The sequence below is a fragment of the Aythya marila genome (assembly GCF_965140915.1).
Source record: "Aythya marila genome assembly, chromosome: 1".
Lineage (NCBI taxonomy): Eukaryota > Metazoa > Chordata > Aves > Anseriformes > Anatidae > Aythya > Aythya marila.
The window spans coordinates 6,379,647-6,398,170 of record NC_139042.1 but is presented as its reverse complement, the minus strand read 5'-3'; the positions used below and the strand labels follow the sequence as shown (position 1 = coordinate 6,398,170).

Genomic DNA, 18,524 nt, shown 5'->3' with positions numbered 1-18,524 from the left:
GCTCTGGTTTCACAATTCTGATCTGCTGTTTCAGTATACCCATAAGATTTCCTTTGCCAAGTCTCTCGCTCTCTCTCAATCTCTCTCTCTCTCTCCTTCCCTGTCTTTTTTTTTCTCCCCCCTCTCGCTCGCTCTCTCCCTCCTCTTTTCTACTAACTCCGAGCAAGCACAACACACACAACTATCGGGCCCATCTATCACAGCGCTGTCACTTCTCTGCCAAAACAACTGCTTTCGGTTGTACGGGTTTTTATTAAGAGCACAATTCCTGCAAATGCATATTGCTTGAAGTGCATGATTGAAACGTTAAGGTGTGTGCGATAGCTCATGCGTCACATCTACAATCACTCTGAATTACTAGGTCACATTCAGATTCAGGAAGTGAATATAAATAACAGCTGGATAAGGCGAACTTTCAGAAAGTATAACAGAAAATAAGCAGTCAGGTTAAAAGGTGGGAACTGCACATTTACACATGCACACAGGTCTGGGAAGTGCAACAGTGATATAATTTTAATTTATTATCCGTGGAAATAGAAAAAAAAAAAAGAAAATCACAAACAAACAAACCCACCACCATTATATACATTATTGAAAGCTAGAGAGGGGCACCTTTTTTTTTTTCTCACTTATGAAAAATATATCAAAGGTTTAATTTTTTAAAAAAGCACACTGAATAACAGAGCTTAAAGTCTCCTGGAGTTCTTTCCCAAACTTTTTCTGCACCTTTGACAGATTCGCAGACTTAATCAATTTATTTTGTGTTCTGTGCGCTTTGCTCAGACCTTTACAGACTGTTTAGCCCCAAGCCCCTACCTTTCTTGCAGTGATGTTGGTGCAGAGCTTGCCTTTCAGGTGTCTTACATGAATCATTCTGAATTAGAAAGCTTGCTGTCAGCTCTCAAAGTCTTCCCTCTCTTACAGATAGAGGAAGAGAGGGGAAGAAAGAGGGAGCGAGAGAGAAAGAGACACAGAAAGGGAGAGATATGTAAAATGAAAGCTCTGGCCAAAGAGAGAGGAAAATCAATGCTCCTATTCACTGGGAAAAAAAAAAAAAAAAAAAAAAAAATACAGCCAACTGGACTGTTGACAGCAACAAGAGGAAATGTCTAGACACCCATACGTTACAATTCACCTTTTCAACACACTGGACAGCACAGTCCCCCCGGGTGCTTTGCTGAGGATCTCTCATTCTCACTCAGAGCTAAAATATGTTTTCAATAAAGCAAGCCCTTCCAAGAAAATAAAAGGATATTTAAGAATCACCTCTCTTCCATAAATTACTCAGGTTATAACCCTAATATTCTCATGATTGCTAAAGCAGCAAGAGGTTCAGTAAATGACACACATTATTTTGCCAAAATGAAGTCACTGCTACCAAAGTTACAAAATCCATAGTGAATCAGATATGTGGTCAGAGAGCAACCAACCCTCCCCCAGCTAGTAAAGTCTTGAAGGATGTAATATCTTAAAGAGAAAGTCTCCAGAGCACTTCTGACTTTGCCTAAAACTTTAGCTCACTCTGAGCAACCACACGTGTGCAAAACAAACTTGATTTGTGTTTACAGCCTGCATTTCAGCCTGCATGTTCTCTCTGCTGTGGTTTAGTCCAGTAGCCAAACAGCCAGACAAGCCTATTAAACTATAGATTATGTGAATCAGGGAACTTTTCAAACATCCTTCAGGTCAGAACCAATTAACCACCTCCACCCAAGAACAAATTAACCTGTTAAATTGTTCTAACCAAAGCAATGCTTGTGCTCTGGGCATGACAAGAATAAAAGGGAATTCAGTCAAACATAAAATTGGAAGACATTTTAACATTTAGATGTCAAGCTTTTGTCAAAGTTTGTTCTCTTCTACTCGGTAGATTCAAACTGATCTAGTAAGGTGTGCAACATTTCGATACATATAATTACCTAATGACTTGGCTATAAAATTTCATATCATGCTAGAAATTGGCATATGGGAATATATTTTGAAATTGGTCTCCGAGGACATGATCTGTAAATGCCTCTACTTGAAGTAACTCCTCTGAGTTGGTCTCAGGGAATTCATGATCCTATTCACCACCTATATGAAAAACGGAGGTTTTGAACACATTGAGGCTGTGTAAGCAACCCAACTTGTGTGTGTGTTTGGTAAAAATCAGGCTCCGTAAGTGTACACAGAAGTTTTCACCTGACCTTCTCCATTTTGGGTGTTTAAATCGTGCACTGTCACCTCCCTCCATAAAATGCACCAAGGAGTATTTAACAGCACAGGATTTGCCTGTGCATTGCCCAACCTTACCACAACATTAAGCTGCAGCATCCCTGAAATATTGCCACCTACTACCACCTGCAGAATCTCCTTTAGCTTCAGACAGAAGAGACCCACACTTCTGGGGACATTGACCACAGCTCTACTCTTCCATGGGCTCATTTTAGTTGCCAGGGCTCTTGGTTGAAGCTTCTAAGTCACATCTATCAATGACTACTCAAAGCCAGGGATGCACTATATGAAGAGTTGACTGATTCAGTGAATCCAGAAATTCTCCTGAGAATGCAAGCCCTTATTTTCATTAACACCCCATCCCTAACCCAAAGATCAAGTTTAGTGGCTCCATTTTCTTCCTCCAAGTAGATACTTCTACCATTCATTTTATTTGCCTAAACATAAGATTTTCAAATCCTTGGCACAGCTTTCCCCTTCATTAGCAACAACTCCTTCTGCTCTAATTTCTGCAGGTCATATCGCTGCTTAGTTTTATTTTTTTTCCTCTGCTCTTCCAGCCTTCATGTTATCTGTCCATATGATCACAACTGAAATCCACTATAGAAAGACTTGACCCAAAAAACAAACAAGTTCAGAAGCAGCCATCTGGGGTGAAAAGAGATGGTTTATCGTTGCTTTTGTAGTTGATTTAGATGGCCAAAAATATTCTCTGATGAGCTCTGACTCTCAGGAAACCATAATGTAGAAAGAATAACAACTATTCCCCACTGTGATAGCAGTGGCTCTGCGGACCACCATGTGAGAGCCACTTACCTAGGTGACTGCTTCCTTCTCCTCTAATTTTACCAGGGTGTCTATTTTTAAATCATACAAAACCAAGCAATACAAGGTGAGTGGGTAAAATGTGATGGTCTTTACAATGCAGTAATTTAGACTGGACAATTTAATGCTCATTTCTGGCATTAAAAACTTTACTGCATCCAGATACTTCCACTTGGATAACCAAAGCATAGGGCTTAATTAGGCAGTTATATTTAGAAGCAGAGCCTGTAACATCCAGCTGAAATGAATATTTTGTAAAAGCAAGCTTCTGTAAAATTTAATAGGAAGGATTCTATGATTTTTATATTTTTCATGACACCTCCTTTTTAAAATAATTCATAAATTATTTTGAAACCCAACTATTGTTGAGCAAATATTGTATAGAGATACTGATTCTTTAAAGGGAAAATAATAGAAAAAAAAAAAAAAAAAAAAAAAAGCTTCATTATTATCTCCAACTCAAACAATGGAAATGAAGGGGGGAAAAAAATAATAAATACTAGGTCTCCAAGCTTTGGTGTAGACACTGAGAAAGAAGACATCTACCAGACTGTTAGCAAAGTATTAGGAATGTCAGCATTTTGCAGAATTTACCCTGTGACTAATTAGGGCTCTATGCACCTACACTGAGAACACAAAAGCACACACATCCTCTCACAAATGTGGAGAAAGATTTATTTACGCTTAATGTATCTTAAATTGTGTACTACAGAGTACTTGCTAATGGTACCAAATTGGCAGTCTTTTACATGGGGTTATGTTCTCTTTCCTGTTTTCAGGTCCTATATTGCACCCAAACAAGTTACGAATACATTAAATACTTTCTTGATTACTTGTCTTCCAAGAGGGCAATCGCTGTAGTTATGAAATTATGTTTCTATGGTCAGAGCTCATTTATACCACTTGAGCCCTGTTCCAGTGAGGTTGCTGTGCATCACAACTGGTTAGTTAATAGGTCACCACTGGGATAAAAGTTATGTGAGTAATTATATGCTAGAAGGGAAAAACCCATGAGACAGCCTCTTTATTAGGACTGTTTCTGTGGTACACAGAAAATAAAAAATGAGAAACCTCTAATCTAGCAGATCCTGGATTTGTAGTCAGGAGCTATACTACAAATGAAATGTCAGAATAAATCCTGCTTTAGCCATGAAAAGAAGTTAATACAAATTTCAGAAGGCATGAAGTTTTGTATACCTCAGTTGCTGAGAATTTTAATGCAGTTCCCAGGCTGAACCAGAAGCCCATGAGTGCTGGTGTTAATTTAAAGATCAACAAATTAGCAATTCTGCCCCTCCCAACTGCAGCAGCCTTAACAGCAGCAGCTCTGCAACTGGCCTCAGGCCCATGAGAGTCTCAGGCAGAAGCTTTTGTTATAGCTTTCCCTTCTCCTGTGCATGGCAAATTTCATTGCTATTTAGCACAATCAACGTTGGAGTCCTGACCATTTCCCGAGCTTTCTCAACAGAAAGAAACAGATAATTTTCTTTTATGTGGGGTATCACAGTCCTCACTGCTCTGAGCCCTGTAGATGGTAAAACAAGCATGGGGAGAAGGGGAGGCCAAACAGCCAGTTCCCCTACTCCATCCCAAGCATTCTGCAGCCACGTGGCCACAGTGGCCCCAGGCTCAACAGATTTAGAGGATGTTTGTTTTCTGCTCTACAGCTGTGGGGGGATCCCCTCTGCTCCTGCCCCAAGCCTCCAAGGGAGATCAGTGGGGCCATGGAGTGGTTGCCTCCCTTCCTCTCTGGGAGCTGATACAGTGCTAGGCTTCCAGGAGAAGTCAGGGTGGAAAAGACTCCAGGAGATCTTCATTCCAACCTCTTGCTCAAACCGGAGTCAGCAGTGAAGTCAGAGAACATTATTCAGGCTGTTATCCAGCCTGGTCTTCAAAATCCCCCAAGGTGGTGCCCATACAACCTCTCTAATAGTCTCACACCAACAAGCTCACTAGCCAACAGACATGAAAAGAGGGTGAGGCAAGCTGGGAACAGAATATGACTTGCAGTGTTGTAGGAAATGCACATTCACAATCCCAGGGTGTGGAGCAGAGGATGGGGAAGGGTTCTTGAGCCATTCTACAGCTCTGAAAAGCCTGGGATAAACTAGCCTTTTGAAAGCTCTGCAGCCTTTCCCAATTTAAAATTTCTGCCTAGGGTTTTATGCATTTATTATTTTCCATACAAAGCCATAAATGTTTTCTCTTGCTTCCCACAAATCCTTTATTCAGAATGAAACAGAACTGACTCAGTTACGAACGCTGCCCTGGCTTTATGTGGGCTGGGGTGCTCTGCAACAGAAACACAGTACTCAAGGGCAACACGTCCTGAAGTGGCTCTCAGCTCTCAAGATCCATGGTGAATGAAAAGTTCATTTTAATTCTTGAGCATTCTGCCTGGGGAAGTAAATCTAACACCCAATTGATCATCAGCAACTGAAAAGCACTGGTGCATATGTTTAAACATGTAGCCAGTCCTAAATATCTATGTGTCACTGTCATAGCCGTGTGCTACTGACACTCGAGCACAGTCACTTGAAAAAGAAATCAGACAAAATGACTCTTCCAAATGAACTGACACAAAATGGTAAATTCCAAGGCATGAAAATAAAACATCTTGTATCTGCTGTCCCGTGGTACTGGGAACTGAAGAAAATACCACCCACAGCTCTGAATTTCTTATTGTTTGGCAGTGGGCTTGCCAGTTTTTGGAGTTTATTCTCAGGTACACATTGTGCTGAAGGGATACAAACAGCATGAAAATATAATTTGTAGAATTGCTGATGGAGAAACATTGAGTCCAGGAGTCCACAGTACTGTGACTACAAGGAGGAAAAACAGTACATTGTTCAGATGGGCATTCATATTGGAAATGATAGGAAATTGGGCTGGGATCAGGACATCTCGTGTTTTCTACAACATTTTCATGTAAGCAGTGTATTTAGCGCACATATCAAGCCCCTGATAATTCCTTGCTGTGTGGAAATAATTTCCTCCATAAATATATGGGTAAAATTCAGTGAGTGTACAAGTTCATGCAATACAATCTTTGGATTTGACAGATATTAATCATATTTTGCAATGGGGCAAAATATCCACTTCAGCTTTATGCAGTAAGGAGAGTGAATCAGCCCCGTACCTGAACTGATTCATGCTCTCCTTTTCCCTACAAAGGTGATTGGGGACATTCAAAACTGCACAGAAAGAATCAGGTTCTTAAAAGGGGGTTCGACCAAAACATCCAGTTCTGCTGATCTCACAAAGAATCACACTTCAACTCCAAGTAAGTACCAGAGGATACAGTACAAAAGTTTTCTGATCATTTGGGAATACAGCAACAGAAGAAACTCAGAAAGTTATGCTAGACTATTAGTTCTTTAGAACTCAAAAAAATAACGAACAGAAAAATTGATCCAGGAATGTAAGCAAAACCCATGGAAAAGTATTAGACAAGGTAATAATCTGCAATTTTCCACTGTTATAAACAACTTTCATTGAAGTCTACAAGGTATCACATATGCATGCCAACTTGGTTAATGTCTGTTTTCTTTTCGTCATGTTTCCAGCTTACTAACTTTAAAAGAAAACTTAATAATTTTCTTTCACTTCCAAGAGAAAAAATACAGAATGACTTCAAGGCTGAAACTCTACATAATAATACCTAGGCCCAGGAGAATTGTTCCAGCCAAGTTGTGAACCTATGAAAATAATGGAGATACTATAATGAAACACTTACAACTGCAGCACTGCAAACAGCAAGGCTGTTACAAAGAGAACTATAACTTACCTCCTTACCACAGCCATGAAGTCATATTGCTTCATGCATTATTCAGTGTAGTTTTATGGTCCGTATCATTAGACTGCCCATACAAAAAATCACCACTTTGCTGACATATTCTTCCATACTGACTTGAAGCCACAAAGAAACTACAAAATTCAATGGGAGACTGAAGAAAAACCACCTTGGATAAAATTTACTAACCATGCAAAAGCTCAGAATTCAAAAATACACTGAAATGAAAGCAGCTTGAGATCAGCAAACCTATAGAACCTTCACTGATATTAACAACATTTCTACATATGGAATAAAAACCCAATCCTGGGATGGCATGAAATACACAGGGCCAATAACATACAAGAAAAAATTGCAGCAATAAGCCTCATTTGAATGTGCTAACATACCTGCAGTCAATAACGAGAAAAGAAAAAAAAAAAAAAAAAAGACTGAAAGACCTCAAATTCACTGTATCCTACACATTTCACCTCCAGCAAAACTCAGCTAAATAAATATTTCACACTCCATCATGAAATAGTGGACCCTACCTTTATCTTCATCTCTACTGCATAATTTTCAAAAGTTTGTTTCTCCTTATTGTGTTCCCCAAATTGCCCAGATCCTTCTGATCCATTGGAATCTGCAGCCTAAAGGGGAAAAATAAATAAATAAATAAATAAATAAATAAATAAAGTAGCTGAGATTGCATTATAATTCTGTTATACCTTAATGTAACGATTAGCATGCACATACAAAAATGTAGCCCAAATTCACATAAACCTCAAGTGGTTGATACATAAGATTTTCACCTTGATGTTTTGTCATGCAAAATGTCTGGGGTTTAATCTCATAGTCACACTCATGGAAGTCTGTGAAGGTCTTAATAGGATAAACCTAAAAGTGATGCTTATCATTATCTCTAGTTGACTTCAGAAGGCATTCAGGGTGCTCAGCAGCTCTCAGCATCACAACATCAAGATAAGGAAGGAAATCCGTGCCCTGTCACAAAGGCCCACAGATAGTAATGGGGTCTCATCTGGAGTATCTGCAGGAACAGATTTCTTTACAATACCAACCGCATTACCTGCTTTTTCTTCTCATTTCTAATTCACAACATTCTCCTTAGTGATGTATTTTTGAAAGGGTTTCACACTTGCGTAGTAGCCATATTTGCAAATACTTAAATTGTTGTGGGTTTTTTTTTTTTGACCTTTCCTTCATTTACACAGATTACAATCTTACATCACATACAGAAAACCATCAAGAAAACACAGTAATTTTCTAATTTTCCCCCAAAAAAAGTATCTTTAATAGAAGTAAAAGTCTGTATTTGTTTTTTTCAATTTTCCTGCTGAAAATCCAATATGTTATTGTAGATTTTGCATTAAGACAATAAATATTACAAATGACTTCTCTGTTTACAATGTTCTGCCCTGCAAAAATGTGCTTGAAGAGGTAGGCATTGAATGAAACATTATGACTGCCACTGTCTCAAATCTCAGAAAATTTCTGGGCACTTTGCAAGAGCACGAACAGGAAAGCTGTGTGAATTCAAGCAGCGTACAGTCTCCTGAATCTATCAGCGCTGAGCATCACAGACACTGTGAGTGATTTAGGTCCATCCTTTTTTTCAGCCTGTTCACCAGGAGTGCAGTCAATTTTAACACAACAGGCAAGAAATTGTTAGCATTTTAAATAGATCAACCATTGCCAGCACAACTTTGAAAACAACAAGCCCGTGCCACAGAAACAGCCAAATCACATCCACATGTGCAAATGTTTTCTCCTCTGATACTAGATTGTTTACTTAGGGCTCCGTCCAGCAAAAGACTGAATGCTGGCCCCAACCCAGCAAACTACTTAGACACGTGCTTTTAACTTCAGTGCAACCAATGGCCTTGGTTTTGTGCTGCAGCCGAGCATGTGTTTAAATGCTGTATTGGATCAGGCCCAGCAGCTACATGGGGTTGAGCACACGGGACTCCATGCATGTCCTCTCTCAGTTTTTAGTTTCTCTAACATGCCTGCAGTAATGGAGAAGCACGCATTCCTTTGCCTTGTTTCTTAACACGGAAGAGTGTTGCGTATCTTCCATCTGGAAGGGAGAGCAAGGCAACATGGCCAAAGTTATGCAGGAAAGCAAGGACCTGAACCCAGCAGCTCTGAACGTTGCAGGGGTTTTTTTGTTTTTTTTTTTTTTTTTTGTTTTGTTTTGTTTTGTTTTTTGTTTTTTTTTTTTGTTGTTGTTGTTGTTGTTTGTTTTGTTTTTTGTTTTTTGTTTTTTTTTTTTTCTCCAAGAAAAGGAAAATTGGTGTTACAAAGAATTAAGGAGCATGCATAAAAAATTCATTTCATCTTTGCCGTCTTTGAACACCTGATGTGTTTTATACTGTTATTATTTACAGGCAGCAATATACATGTAAGCTTTGCAAATCAATGTGTTACCTATTTCCGCTAATCATCAAGACCAGGCTCTGCCTGATCCTTAAAGAAACTAAGATTCTGCAAGTTCTCAATGGGGCTTGACAATTTCCAGCAGAAACTACAGACTATAGAGTAATAGTTATCAAATGAGTGCAGCTGCAAACGGATAAGGAACAAGTTTAGTTTGCTTATGTTTTACCTTTTTTTTTTTTCTTCTCCCTCAAAGTTGTCATCATTAGCTGAATCCAGTATTTTGAAAGAACAAAAAACAATGTCAAAAAATACTGTGAAATGTTTTCCTTAGGGAAACAGGTCATGGATTAATTGTGAAGAACAGTAAATGAAGGACATTAGGAGGCTGCAACAGCTCAAGTAAAAGTAATAATAATAAATTTGGAACATGTCTCTGTTCCAGTGCTTTCAGGTTCAATACACATTAGCAGAATAATATCTGATTCCCAAACCTGAATGAAGTATATGCTAGCAATCCATCTGAAAACCAAAAGTCATTTAGCTTCGTGTTTTGAAATAAACAGGACTGTATAAACAGAGGCAAAAAGGATGCTTGTTATGTCCTGTGATAGGTTTATTAAAAACTAAGTACTCTTGGCTTTGAGTCTCTTCTTATTCTTGACATACATATGGTCCTCCCTTCAGAAGCTATCCAACAAGCCTACACTCTCTAAACATACATGAACACAGTATACACTAAAGTTGCCTGCTCATACAAAATAAGTATTTTAGCAACACCTCATTATTCCTGATCTGTGGAGGTCACTATGAAAAGCAGAACTGGCAGCCCCAGGGTGACACAGTATGAATGCAGGGCAGCAAATGCACCACACTTGTACCTCTTGGTAGGAGGTTCTGAAAATAATAACTTCAAGCTTGAATTAAAACTATTAGCAAAAGCCTACACTGTTTATCAGCACCTTGTATCTAGAAGGCTGGTATTTGGAAAATATCACAAAAGAAAATATTATTTCCTCTAAGTCTGTCAGAACAAGACTGACAGACCTGGAGAAAAAGAACAGAGAAGAAATTTCACAAGTAAATGTTGCAAAAACAGCTTAGAACTTCATTTGGTAACTTAGCTCACATGGCTGGTAACTATAAGACTTGCAGATCACACCAAAAGCAATTTCCAATTCTGTTTATAATTAATGCTAATCTATTTAGATTATAATTAACATGGACTATTTAGACTGTAATCTCTTCAGGGCAATGTCTCTCTCATTGTGCAAACTTACAGCATTATTTAAATGTTTATTAATAAAATAGTAATCACATTAGCTACCTTGTTAATTTTATCTAATTTTAACAGTGCTCAGCTAAGCTTGTCTGTGCTTATAACACATCTTTCCTATAGCTTATCAGAACATGCACAATTGTCACAGTCAACTGTCAACAAAATTCTTGCTGATATTTTTTTTTTTTTTTTGCCAAAGTACACAGTTATGAATTATGAAAGACTTGTCTCTGGTTCCACTTTCAGCAGGCAGCCTGTTCCAGTTCATGTCTGAGCCAGCAACCAGCCAGAAGGAGCATCTGCCCTCGCAGGCAATTATGGCATGTGAGGTTTCCAAGAATTCCTACAGGAGATCTTCCTATAGCAGCCAAGCTCTGCATTAGTGGATGAATTCTCCAGCCCATTATATGGCTCCAGAACTTATATTTCATGTATCGATATGAGGTACTTGTAACCATCCATGGTAGTTACCACGTTTTTGTCTAGGAATGAGGCCCAATTTTGGAAACACTTTGATTAATAAAATATATATACATATATATATGCAAACAATATTTTCTTGTTCCATGCTCTTGGACATTGCTGCCACAACTTTGACTTTATTTGCGCACACACCTGTGTGGGATATTTCCTGGGGCACATATACCATTTGTGGCTGGAAAAGGCTGATTCAGCTTTGCAAATGACCAGGGGCACTGATGGGAATGTGGCAATGTTCAGCCCAGGAGCTGAAATAAATCTGCAGCTGCCTTAGGATTCAGGGAGCTAATGCAGACTCTCCTATAGATGGAAGCTTAGGGAATGCTCTCCTGTGTGTGTTTAGAGAGAGAAATTCAAATCAGAAGCTGATCTGAGACCTATTTTGGCAGTTTGTATTGAGAATTCCTGGAGAATCCTTCTCCAGGACTCACAGATAAATTCCCAGCTTGCCCTGAATGATTTACAGTAAGAGGGGGGTAGGGTATTTAAAAACAAAAATAAAAAAAAAGGAACTGTTAACTTGTGAATGCCAATATCTGTCAGAAAATCTATCATCTTGGTAATCAAATGCTCCCAGGAATATAGAGTGCTGAGAGATACTGCTTTTATTTAATTAACTTTTATGAAAGTAAGCAGTTTGAAACAAATCATTAGAACGTTTCAGAAGTTACACAGGGAAAGCAAAATACACTGTAACATATGCTGGAGTTATCCATTTTACAAGACACCGATGTAAATGAATTCATTTAACAAATACACTGGAGTAGGAAGCAACCTGAGCTGAACTGAGCTGCACAGCAGGATGCTGACACCAGCAAAGACCTGAGCCCACCTTGACGCAAGGTTGCAGCCAACTCCAATAGTGCTGTACTCAAGCTGTGTACGAACTAAAGCTGGATGCAGGTCAAGTTCATCCTTTGCAATGTGCCAGGAACAGTAGGAACGCCTTCTGTGTCTGTGATCTGACCACTGAGGACTGCACCTTTTTGCTGTATCTAGGCAGGGCTGACCGCTCTCCTAAATGTTCTCTGAGCATCTCACTTTTGGTTCTTGCTGCTGGCAGTCTTGGACCACCAAAAAAAAAATTGTAGTGCTTGAACAGTTTGTGGGAAACAAAGCACCATTGTGGGTTCAGAGAGCTTTTCCTGCAATGACATGGGAAGGAAAAGTCCTAGAGACCATGAGATATGCTTTCCTTTTTCTGTACCTGCTAGTCCTATTTCTATTCCTCTTGTAGTCCTTATTATAGGAAGAAGTGTCGTTCAGCAAATTTTTTGGCAGGAATTAACTTTTACCCATATCACAGATGACTGAAAACTCAGACAATCCCAGAGCAGGCTATGCTAGAAACTAAAATCAGGAATGTAATCCTGCTGAAGCCAGGCAGAATTTCACTTGCTTCAGCTAGGCCTAAATTTCAGTCCAAAAATAATATAGCAGAGCTCTTGTCTTGCCCACAAAATCCTTTAGAAAAAATGGTGCCTAATTGAGTGTTTCTGAAGGCCTTTGCAAAAGCATGCTTCTGTATCCACAGCTGAATGATTCCCTCATCACAAAGGGGTTTGTTTCTATTTCTACAGCAGGGATTCTGGTTTGCTGTTTGGAGATGTCCAGGTTTGTCCACATCACATCACAACAGCTCAGTCCTTACAGCCATGCCAGGTCAGGGTGATGTTGCATGTTGCTACTGGGTCTCATGGGCCAAACCCTGCAAGAATTTCACTGCAGTCCCTTGGGCCCCAGTCTTCCCAATATGACCAATAAATGTGAAGGTGAAGTGGTGGAGTTACCATCCCTGGGGACGTTCAAGGAAAGGTTGGACGTGGTGCTTAGGGACATGGTTTAGTGGGTGGCATTGGTAGTGGGGGGATGGTTGGACCAGATGAACTTGGAGGGCTTTTCCAACCTTTATAATTCTGTGATTCTATGATTCTATGAATGGAAAAAAGGAAAACAGGCATTTGGACATGAATGCTACCATACAAATCACACCACAAGCACTTGAATTTTTTAATACGTGCATATATATATATATATAGAGAGAGAGAGAGAGAAGTTGAAAGAAAGCATAAATATCACAATAATATTTATTTTCCCCCAGGATTTTTATGATTCAACTTTAGCTAGAATGGATTCAACCTTTCAGAAGATTTTATGACAGACTTAAAGAGTGTCAGAGCTCAGAACAATTGCATGGCTGCCAGCGGGTGTTGCAGAAAGGTCAGGCTCAGACTTCATGATCCCCACCCTCCTGCAAGCAAGCCTTGCTCTCAGAGTACCTCTGGTTGTCAGAATGATACTAGTGAGCTTTGCATTTGCTTGTCCCGAGCACAGATTTGCCCACTGGTCTATAAGCTGTCACCCAAGTCACTAAATATTGCATAGTCAATTTGGCTGGGCTAACACCTACCCTCGAATCCTAGCTCCCTGACCATCCATATCGTGTAATTACCCGGTTGTGTTCAGACTCTGACCTGGAGCAAGACAAATGACTTTCCAGGAGACACTAGCTCATGCGTCATCTTTTCTCCTCCCACATTCACAGTTCAGATGAAGCTGCCTGGAGTCAGCTGGCTCCACAAACTCAAGCCTTGTGACCAGAAAACACACCCAGGAGCTTCACCTTTCAGGTCTAGGCTCCATCTCCAATGCCAGTCGTGCAGAGTTTTGTTTTCAGCTGGATTGCAAAATGAGCCACTTGTACATCTCCTTTGCCAGGGAGTAGCATGCCACTAAGGTGGCACAGTGGTGGGCTATGCCACATTCAGTGGTTCTTGCAATGGGGATGGACCATGGCACTGTAAAGCCACCAGAGCCCTTGCAAAGATGAGCCATACAAGGGCTATTGCTCTCTGTCCTGCTGAGACCTGGCACACCAAATACAGGGGACTGGAAGGATCTGCTAGCCTCCTGCATGTTGCAGAGAGGAAAACTGGGAAAAGAGAGTATTGCAAGGCTGAAGAGATAGTGACACTCAGTCCAGCTGTATGAGAATGATGCTTAAAACATGAGCCCAGACAGATGGGTTAGAGGTCTCAAAGACCCTCCCTTGCTGTAGCTCCATGCCAGGCAGCAATCCACAAAAGGAATGGAGACAATTGCCTTCTGTATGGCTGAGTTCTTATTCTGATAGACTGCTTTCCAAAGCATTCTCTGCAACAGAGTTACCAAACACCATAGGGCAAATTCAGACTCCTTTAACCACGAGAATGGATGAGGTGAGAACTTTAAACAATTAATTGCATCTCCCTCAGCTCACTGGGATTCAGTCAGATCCTGACTCTCAATGCTTCCCATTCCTTACCTTTCAGCCATTGCTCTGCATTTTTCTGGGCATAAAGAAGATGAAATATGAAGAGTGATTTGGGATATTAAAGATCTATTTCTTTCAAATAAAGCAGAAGCTATTACTGAATTCTCCTGAAGGCTGGAGGAAAAGGACTAGAAAAATTAAAAGGCTGAACATAATTAATGAATGCTCATTTAGAATTGGCTATCATGCAACATCTTGGAGGCTAAATTTACAGCTGAAGAGGGCAGGCTATATGCAGAAATGGGATGTGGAGCGCTGTGTGCGCTGTGTCAAGCTGGGCGAAGGATAGGGAGCTGTGGCTGCAACGGCTTCCCTTTTAGCGCGGAGCAATGACACCTGCAAAAAGCCCCTCTGAGCAGAAAGGTTGGCTGCTGTAAGAATAACATGTTAAGGCATGTGGTTTGATTCCTGTTGTGCCCATCTGCATACATTTTATTCATTAGCTTCAGTGGAATCCTTCTGCATTTAAGCCCCTATAAGTGAGCACTGAAAATTCAAGCAAACCACAGCTGGAAGCAAATGCAAACACTTGCAAACAGAAAACAGAAAGTAAGTCATTAATTGTAACAGAAAACATGACTAATGGTATTAAATTAAATAATATTTGCATGATATTTTAATTAGCAAAGATAATGTTTATTTTACTTACACAGAAGTAAAGTTCTGGATACATAAATCCCAACCTACATATTTCAGTTGCCATAACAACTTGATACATTTATTCTCTTGTGTCATTTTGTATTGCATCAGTGCTGTGGTTTTTTATACAACCAAAAAGAAAGAAAGAAAAAAAAAAAAAAAACTGCTTTGGTTGCTATGATAATACATTTTTAATTGTTCTTTTCACATTCAGATTTTCTTGAAACCAATATAACTTTCCCTCCAAAGATGGTCACTGCACAGTATGGGAGTTTCACTACCAATTCCAGTGCTCAGCTCAGCTCTGCTCAGCTTGCCAGAATTCCCAAGGACATGTGTAGCCATTCTGCTCAGGCAGTGATCCTGCTATTTCAGCGGTCCCCCCTGGGGACTACTCTATGGTTAGAGTTAAGGTCGTAGCAGGAAACCAGTAAAGTAACACCCTGAGCTGCATTTTCTCCTGAAAAACAGAAGGAAATTTAAGTAGGGCTAGGTTCTTCAGGAAGGTGTATAGTCAGATTTTGGGCAGCAGTGGCAGCAAACAGCTGCAGGGGTGCAAAGCTGCAGGGGTGCAAACTACATAAGTAAATGACTGCAGCACTCTCCTGGCCAGGAGGATATTTCAGAGCAGCTTCTACATTTCATTCACACTCTGGTAGTGTGCAATGAGCTAGGCTTTGCTTTTAACCGGGAGCAGAACTGATTCCTAAACTCTTGGGGCCTCCAAGGAGATGGCCCAATTTTTTCTATAAATCAAGGCAACCAAATGATACAATGATGGGAGGAGCAGAGATTAGTTTGGCTTTTCCCCTCCCCATCTCCAGCTAGCTGTGCAGTGTAGCAGAGCCTGCAGTTGCTTGTTCACCTTTCCCAGCTCTGCACCCTCACAAAAGGACCCATTCAATTAAATTGCAATTACCTAACTGCTGATGCTGCATTTCTTGCTGGTTCCCTGTAACAAGTGTAATGGGAGAGACTGTATTAATTAATAACAATTATATTACAGTGCAAGATGAGGAACTGCTTGGCAACCATTGTTCTGTACAGCTGGTGTGGAGATCTCAGATTAGAAATAATGGGACATTTATGAATGTAAGGTTAGAATTTTTGATGGAAAAGAGCTAGTCCAATGGCTCTTGTGGACTGCCTTGGCCTTTGGGGGCAGCTCTTCACTTAATGCTAATTATGATCGCTGCCACTTCAGCAAGGAGAGCTCTGACAATTGCTTTCAGAGAACTGTCTCCTTAGTTCTCAGAAGTGAGAATGTGCATGTGTGTTACCACGCACAGTTTAGGACAAGCTCCATCACAATATTTTGCTATGACAGGCAGCTTCTCTCTTTTTGTTTTGGGGATTTTTTTTAGTAGGTCATACTATTCTTCCTTATAAAAAGTATATATATATATGAGTAAGAAAAAATATGCGCATAATAGAATTAGAACAACCCCAAATGAGAGGAACACCCAACAATGCTACGTACTACATGATAACTTGGTAGGATAGAAAGTCACTCAGATAATGTGATTGAATTCTGATTTATCTCACTATGCACTGCAGGTCCATAGCAAATTCAAGGATAGAAACAAGTCTCCTGCCTCCACCACTGGCCCACACAGTCTCTTTGTGTTTACACACATATCCAGGGAAATTATAGAGGAGGAAACTATTCACATTTCACTTGAAATGAACTGAAACTCATTTTGTGTCTGTTCTTGCCAGAAATGGTGAATTTAAGTCAGTCTACTCAATAGCAGTAATAAAACCAGTCTCATTTTGAGAACAGGACCGATATGTCACAAAGTGACACTTAGGAAAACCAGAGGTGTTTTACACGAATGCAAGGATATAAAGCCAGTATTAAAGACAAGGAAAAAAAAAATAACCACTAAATCAAAACCCTGGGGAATATTGTAATGACTTTTACTTCTTGAGATAGTTTTGCTTGCAGCATCCTGAACCTTAGGATGCAGAGTATTTGTTTTGGCCATAGCCATAGGGAAGGGAAGTAAGCAATGGCTGTCTTTACGTTGGCAGGCTGCCTTGCCAAGTCATGGCTGCTGAGCTGCACAATCATATATACTAATGCTGACATGCAAAAATACTGCGGCTAAACAAAACCTTCAGCAAAACAGAGTGCCATTTCTCTTCATTCAGCATCTCTCCTACAGAGCATTGCAAAATGCTTTGCACTGAGATATATGGAAAAGGACTCAAAAGATAAGTTAAGTGGTATGACTCAGGTCATGAAACTGCAGAATATGCCATCATGCTCCCTAAATGTTGATAAACAGCTGATGATATAAAGTGAAAGGGAAAACAAAAATTCCCTAGATACTTATCAGGAGGTTGGGGACCCATGGAGCTGCCAGACAATTTCTTTTGGGACAACTTTCACGAATTAGATACTGGATAAGAATCTGTCACTGCTTAATGGAGAGATGGCATAAACCTGTGCTTTAACATGAGCACTCAAGAACTATTAACACTAGCCACTGACCAAGGTTATTACAAAGTTATGGACCTTGTGGGGTTTTCAGCTTCCATGAGCTTGTGGTTGTAGAAGTGTAGATATGTAAGGGCAGCTGTAAGTGCAGTAAATAAACATTACTGGAAACTGCATCAGGATAACAGGAGCAAATACCTCGTGTAGCAGGCAGTGCCAAGGAAGTCTCCAAGTGTCCATATTGCTCAGGCATGTCTCTCTCCCTTGAGTTTCTACAAGGACCAGGAACCCTCCACAGCTGTCAGCTAAAGCTGATATTTCTTTACTTTTACTTTACTAAAGTTGATATTTCTCTACTTGAGAAACAGTGCCCTTGTCAGGAGGCACTGACACTGAGGTCCAGATGACACTATCAGAAGGGGAGCCTGGATGAGGCAATAAATTCAGTCTCATAAGGACCGTCACTGACTGTGCAACACTTCACACTAAAACTGTCTGCTACTTTATGCATTTGAAAGGCGTCTAGGCAGCCTAGATGTGTCTTTCTCTCCTTTGTTGAGTTGTGCGTACCACCAAGCTGACTGACTCAGGTGTAGGTGTACATATGGGCTTGGAGGAATGCTAGATGAAAAGCTTATCTGAAAATATTTTCAGTGTTGGCGAACATTTGCTTAAAACATCTTCAATCATCTTTATGTAGTAAAGGGAATAAAAAGACCTTTTCAGAGAGAAGGAATTAGCAGGGATCATGCAGGGAAGCAGTTTGAGGCCTTTAAAAGGGACGGAGAGACTATGCATGGAATGGTACCTCTGCAACCCCGCTTCTCATTAGCAGGGGCTTAAATTCCGATTCTGGTTACATTAAGAAGCCTTGGAAAAACCTTGCTATTTGTTAATGCCAACAGCACATAGCTCTGTGTACTATTCTTTATACATTTAGCCCATTCTTTACAATCTATTGCGTTAACACCAGGTCAGCTTCACATTTCACTAGCTTGTACCGAAAGCTGAAGTTAAGCAAGTTCATCTTCTTGATAGATGTTTCTGCAGTACTTAGTAAAACAGGGTTCACAAGAGGTGCCCCCTCTGAGCCACAGTCAAATCTAATACTTCACTTTTCAAAGCTACTGGCAAAAACACAGTTTCGACTGCTAAGACAAAT

General features: G+C 40.1%; 1 protein-coding gene across 2 annotated transcripts in view; it reads right to left on the bottom strand.

Annotated features, from left to right (window-relative positions):
* DLG2 (discs large MAGUK scaffold protein 2) overlaps nt 1-18,524 on the bottom strand; it is a gene marked incomplete at its 5' end in the record, with an annotated part of 1,037,476 nt that overhangs the window by 881,790 nt on the left and 137,162 nt on the right. Inside the window, one exon of one of the 2 annotated variants that reach the window (XM_082764777.1) lies at nt 7,363-7,461. In XM_082764777.1, the coding sequence (XP_082620903.1) occupies nt 7,363-7,461 (99 nt within the window). Of the gene's footprint in view, nt 1-816; nt 1,190-7,362; nt 7,462-18,524 lie in introns of those variants that run through there. The other variant, XM_082764780.1, reaches the window with a different exon arrangement.